The sequence below is a fragment of the Myotis brandtii genome, unplaced genomic scaffold, assembly GCF_000412655.1.
Source record: "Myotis brandtii unplaced genomic scaffold, ASM41265v1 scaffold339, whole genome shotgun sequence".
In the NCBI taxonomy this organism is placed as follows: domain Eukaryota; kingdom Metazoa; phylum Chordata; class Mammalia; order Chiroptera; family Vespertilionidae; genus Myotis; species Myotis brandtii.
Window position 1 is genome coordinate 539976 of NW_005363061.1, and position 6652 is coordinate 546627.

Genomic DNA, 6652 nt, shown 5'->3' on the forward strand with positions numbered 1-6652 from the left:
GCATGGGATGATATAGGTTATAAAGAAATGGGTGAAATAATTCCTATAGTATGTTGGCTTTGTATAAGAAAAGGGGGAAATCAATATTAGAAAGATGCCAATTCTTTCTCAATTAACTTATAAATTTAATATGGGTTCCCCAGAAGAAACAGAAAAGCTACTTTTTAAAAAAATGTATTTTATTGATTTTTTACAGAGAGGAAAGGAGAGAGATAGTTAGAAACATCGATGAGAGAGAAACATCGATCAGCTGCCTCCTGCACACCTCCTACTGGGGATGTGCCCGCGTTCCTGCAACCAAGGCACATGCCCTTGACCGGAATCGAACCTGGGACCCTTCAGTCCGCAGGCCGACGCTCTATCCACTGAGCCAAACCAGTCAGGGCAGAAAAGCTACTTTTTAAAAAATATTTTATTTTATTTTATTGATTTTAGACAGAGAGGAAGAGAGGGCTAGAGAGACAGAAACACTGATGAGAAAGAAACATTGATAGGCTGCCCCCTGCACACCCCTTCTACCGGGGATCAAGCTGGAAACTCGGGCACGTGCCCAACAGGGAATCAAACCGTGATCTCCTGGTCCATAGATGGACACTCAACCACTCAGCCATACCGGCTGGGCAGAAAAGCTACTTTTTAAGAGCTAAGAAAAATTTTTTTTTTAAAGAATATATTTTTATTGATTTCAGAGAGGAAGGGAGAGGGAGTGAGAGATACAACATCAATGATGAGAGAGAATCATTAACCAGCTGCCTTCTGCACTCCCCACACTGGAAGGAGTCTACAACCCAGGCATGTGTCCTGAACGGGAATCGAACCCATGACCTCCTGGTTCATAGATTAACACTCAACCATTGAGCCGTGCTAGCTGGGCAGAAAATTCTTAAAAAGAAGAATAAGGAGGGGGGCTAGTCCAACCAGACATTAAAACATTGTAAAACTATGGTTTAGCCCTGGCCGGTTTGACTCAGTGGATAGAGAGTTGCCCTGCAGACTGAAGGGTCCCAGGTTTGATTCCGGCCAAGGGCATATGTCTGGGTTGCGGGCTCAATCCCCAGTAGGGGTGTTCAGGAAGCAGCCGATCAGTGATTCTCTTTCATCATTGATGCTTCTATCTCCCTCTCCCTTCCTTTCTGAAATCAATAAAAAAAATATTTTTAAAAATATTAAAAAACAACAACTATGGTTTACAATTTGAAAATACTTTTTGTTTGGGAACATGAGTGGACAGATCAATAGAATAGAATAGAATTCCCAGAAACAGACCCAAACACACACAGGAAATAATAGATTATGCAATAAATTGTTTGGGGGGATATTTGGAAACCCATTTGTATCTTTCCTGCATTACTTACCCTAAAATAAGCTTCAAACAGCTCAAAGATATAAATCTAAAATATGAAAGCATTAAAGTACTAGATTAAGAAAATTTTTTTATATTCTTGGGATGGGTTTACTTAAGTATGACTCATAATTAAGAAGTCATCAACTCTGACCACAATAAACATTTATAAATTTTCCATGGAAAAAAATAAAATCAAAAGATGACCGAACAATAATATATGCAACTCAAGTTATGTAGCATAAAAACAACTTGTATAAATGATCAACCTCGTTTAAGTTAAAATCACAATGAGATACTACGTAGACTCAATGATTGGCAAAGATAAAACTAGTATTGTTCATGACATGTATGGCTCATGATCTATTTTTATTAGACAGTTCTGAGCTAGATTGACACAAATTTCCCTTGAGCTGCTAAATCACTGAACTACAGGCCCGGAGGCCTGGTCCTTCATATCCACCAGGACCGCTGTGGGAGACACCTGGCCTCAGCCCTCTGAGGCCCAGGCAAGGATGCTCACTCTGCCATACCTGTAATCCTCCTTCACTGGCCCCAATACCAGCCTCCTTGGCCATCTCTTTTCTCCCCACTGCTCTGTAATTCCTCTTGTCTTAACAAGCCCCTGCTTCCCACCTTTCCAAAGCCAGGTTCTCTAGCCAGGATCTCCAGCCAGGTTCTGTGTTTCATTGTCTTGTTACATCTGTATTCATACCAGTTGATTTTAATCCTGTCAATTTCTATTCCAAAGGTTAGGGCGTTTCTTATCTCCATTTCAGGGAGTAAAGATTATGTAGCTTAAGGGTGATTGTTCGTAGTTAAAGTGATTAACTACCCGCCTGGCATTTAGTTAAGGGGTTTTATTCCCTCCCTAACTTCAGGGAAAAATCCCTACCTGGGGAAACAACCTTTCTTGTAGAGGTGACCTTGGTTAAAACACATAGCGCCAAGAAGGGGAGCAAACATATTAAGAACAGTATGCCATATAGGCCAGGTCCCTTGAAACATGTGCAGATGTTTCTTCCCTGCAGCGACTGTGTCAAGCAGCAAGGATGGACCGGCTTCTGGCACTAGTGCAAGGGGTCACTACCTGTGCCCACACGGTGCGTGGTGAGAAGTTGCAGTCGGAGAGCCCTGACCCAGCTCCATGGGGGAATGTGGACGGAACACGGCCAGGTCTTCAGAAGTTTCAGGAGAGGCTAGAATCCCTCGCACACTGCTGGGGGGGAATGCAAAATGGTATAGCGCCTTGGAAACAGCTTGGCAGTGCCTCTGAAGGTTAAACACAGAGTTAGCATATGACCCAGCGATTCCATTCTTAGGTATTTACCTGGGAGAACTGAAAAAAACTCACACGAAAACTTGTACAAGAATGTGCATAGTAGCAGTGTTCACGACGTCCCCAAAGTGGAAACGACCTGGAAGTCCATCAGTGGCTGAATGTCTGCACAAGAGGTGTAGCCAGGCGATGGAATATTATTCAGCCAGAAAAAGGAACGAGATACTGATTCATGCTGCAACGGGGACGAACCTTAGGAACATTGCGCTAAGTGAAAGAAGCCAGGAACAGAAGGCCATCTACTGTATGATTCCTTCAGGTGAAAGGTCTGGAATAGCCAATCCATAGAGACAGGAAATAAATGCTGTTGGGGGCTGGGGGAGAGGGAGGGTGGGAAGTGATTGCTGACAGGTACAGGCTTTCGCTTTGAGATGAAGAACATGTTCTAGAATTAGATAATGATGATGGTTGTACAACTTTGTAAATATACTAAAAGCCACTGAACTGTACAGGTAAAAATGATGACTTTTATGGTAGGGGAACTCTATCTCAGAAACAAGCAAACAATCAAGGAGAAAGAGCCCGGCAATCTGGGTCTTTGTGAGGACCGTGGGATGTTTTTCGTATCGACTTCTTTTTTGACCAAGCAAAGCAAACTAGGGTTTGGCCTGCGGGCCACCAGCTCCGAAGCTTTCACCATAAATCATGCTTTTCTCTGAAGTCATCCCTTCTCAGCCCCCCTCCCTCCTGTCGGCTCTTTCTTTCTTCCCCTTCCTTTTCCCTCTTGCAACCGCCCCAAGGCCTCTTCCGGACCTTTATCCTTGGCTGGCTGTCAAAGACCCTGTCTCCTCTGAAGTCCTTGCCCCTCAGCTGCAAGAACATTCCCGGGCAACGACAGACCCAAACTTACTACTTTCCTCTCCTCCCCGGGCCCTCCTTTGTTCCACTGCCCGTGTCTGTGGCCCACGCCACAGACAACCCGTCTGCTCAGCTCCTTGCCTTCCCCGAGTTCTTTCACCTTCCCTCCATCTCAGCTGCCACTGGCCCAAGTTACTTCTCTCACCGTGCCCTCTGAGGCCTTTCCATCTGTTTGTTCATGGCTCGCACTTCCTGTTCTTGGACCTCCAGCTGGTCTTTGATTCCCCTCCTCCTGTCTTCGCTGGCCGCTGTGGCTCTGCACTGGTGCGCCTCATCCCTGCCCCCAGGGGCACTGGCATTGTCTCGGCCCCCATGCCTAAGAAGTTGCCGATGATGGCCAGTATTGACCTCTGCTATACCTCGGCCAGGGGCTGCCCCTCTCATCCCTCACAGTGGCTACTTCTAACGCTCTCCACTGCCCCCAAACCTCTGACTTCACCCTCTGTTACACAGAAACCGAAGTTTTCCGACAGGAACGCTCCCATCAGCCTGCCATCAAGATGCCCACCTGACTGATTGCACCCGCTTGTCCTTCACCTCCCGAGGGGAAGACATGTCCTTTTGCTATTTGCTAGGGTCTGAATACTTGTATTTACAATACAGATATTAACAAATTCACAGGTTAAATCCTAATGCCCAGTGTGAGGGTATCAGGAGGCGGGTCTTTGGGAGGTGATTAGGGCATGGATGGGGTTAGTGCCCTCATAAAAGAGGCCCTGGAGGACCCCCTGCCCCTCTGCCATCTGGGGCAGTCTGCAACCTGATCAGGCCTTCGCCAGACACCGAATCTGCCCTTGGATGTCCAGCCTCCAGAACTGTGAGAAATAACCCGGCTGTTTATAAGCCCCCAGTCTATGGTACTTGGTTCCAGCAGCTGGACATCATCTAAGGCCAGTCCTCCTCTGTGCTAGGTCCCATGCCCCCAATTCCACTTTTTGCTCCTAGAAGCTCTCCCAGGCTTCTGTGACCTCTCCACCGATTCCTGGCCAAGAGCAAACAAGAATCCTCATATGTCTGTCTACCTCCGGACCTCCAACCTCTGACCTTCGCTAGCAACCAGCCTCTTCCCCTTCTAAACCAAAGAAGGTTTGAAAGAGTTGTCCACACTGGCTGCCTCAGTGCCACATACATCACTTGCTCCCCAAAGCAACCTGGCTTCTGCCCCCAACTCCACTGAAACATTCCTTGCAGACCACCACCAACCTCCTTGTTGCCCAATCTAACCAAGTCATTAACTTGTTTGGCTTCTCCACAGCATCTAACACCCCGTAGACCTGCCAAGTGGCAGGTGATGCGATAGAGATGGTCTGTGGGAGCTCATGGGAGAGACGTGTCATCCAGCCTGGGGAGGGTCAGGGAGGGCTCCTCGAAGGAGGTGACATCAGGGCAGAGCCTGAAAAGATATGTATAAATTGCCCAAGCAAAGAAGGAGAACAAGAGCATTTAAAAAGTTGGAGGACTCTCAGAATCTGTGAACTGCTATCGGGTCAACGTTCCTTGCAAGGTGACAGGCCGCTGTGGCTCTGTTCTGGTGCGCCTCATCCCTGCCCCCGGGGGCACTGGCATTGTCTCGGCCCCCGTGCCTAAGAAGTTGCCGATGATGGCCAGTATTGACCTCTGCTATACCTCGGCCAGGGGCTGCACTGCCACCCTGGGCAACTTCGCCAGGGCCACCTTTGATGCCATCTCTAAGACCTACAGCTATCTCACCCCAGATCTCTGGACAGAGACCGTGTTCACCAAGTCTCCCTACCAGAAATTCACTGACCCGCTTGTAAAGACCCACACCAGAGCTTCTGTGCAGAGGGCCCAGGCTCCAGCTGTGGCCACCACATAATTTTTATACAAGAAAAATAAAGTGAATTAAGCCTGCTGGAAATAATAATAATTAATAAATAAAAATTTCATATACCTTTTATTTTTAAAATATATTTTTATTAATTTCAGAAAGGAAGGAAGAGGGAGAGATAGAAACATCAATGATGAGAGAGAATCATTGATTGGCTGCCTCCTGCACGCCCCCCAAAGAGAGGTGGGAGGAGAAATGGACCTGCGTTTGGGGAGAGGGTTGGGTTGCTGAGCAGCCCTGAGGCCCCACTTGAGTTTTGTGTGATAAAGTCGAAGTGTGAACCTTCAGCACGACTGAGTGTTTTCTCCCAGCCGCATTCTGCTGTCCAGCAAGGAACAGATCAAAACGATGGCCCTGGCCAGGAGGCTCAGTTAATTGGAGCATCATCCTGTACACCAAAGGGTTGCAGGTGCAATTCCTGGTCAGGACACATGCCTAGATTGAGGTTTTAGTCTCTGGTCGGGGCATGTATGGGAGACAACCAACTAATGTTTCTCATATCCATGTTTCTCTCTCCCTGTCTCTCAAATCAATAAAAACACATAAAACTATGAGTAAGAAGGGATGTGATGATTGGAAAGGAGGTGATAACCAGTTAAAAGGTGGAGGGCCAGTGGCTTAGGGATCCCAAATGTGAGGAAGAATTGTCATATCAGAATAAAGGAAGGAGCCAGAAATACAGTGGGAGGTAGAGGTTGAAGACTGGGATGTTGGACATGGAAATTCTGGAAGTGGTACTGCTCTTGCTATGATAAGGTCCAGGGTATGACAAGGGTAGCAGATGGCCTTGGCAGCATAGAGGTCAGGAACTGATAGCCTAGGTTTTGGATTAATTGTCCACATGGATGCAGAATTCATGAAGAAGAAAGTTGGGAAGGAGTAGAGGTGGAGATATCTACACTAATAAAAGAGAAACATGGTAATTAGCGTACGACCGCTACCCTTTTCATTGGCTAATCAGTGAGTATATGCAAATTAACTGTCAGCCAAGATGGCGGCCGGCAGCCAGGCACTGAAGCGAGCAGGGAGGCTTGCTTGCTGAGGACTCCAACGTTCCCCGCCTCACTTGCCAGCCTCTCAGTTGCAACTCTAAGCAACTATATACTATGTTGCAAATAAGAAGCTAAACAAAACCCCAGAAAAGGGCGAAGCTAAACACCCCAGAAACCGGCTTCCATTCAGCCGGGCTCGGACCGCAACATTGTATCGATGTTTTCAGCAGTGAGGCCTCAGAGCTGCTACTGGCCCAAAATAAAAAAAAAAA

The 6652-nt window shown here is 47.0% G+C and overlaps 1 protein-coding gene across 1 annotated transcript in view; it reads left to right on the forward strand.

The window, feature by feature from the left end:
• Nucleotides 1-5413, forward strand: part of LOC106726958 (40S ribosomal protein S2-like) — a 22603-nt gene extending 17190 nt beyond the window's left edge. Inside the window, exons 3-4 of the mRNA XM_014543824.1 lie at nt 3750-3879; nt 5006-5413. Coding sequence (XP_014399310.1) covers nt 3750-3879; nt 5006-5376 — 501 coding nt within the window. The 3' untranslated portion in view covers nt 5377-5413. The remainder of the gene's footprint in view (nt 1-3749; nt 3880-5005) is intronic.
• Nucleotides 5414-6652: the final 1239 nt, after the last annotated feature.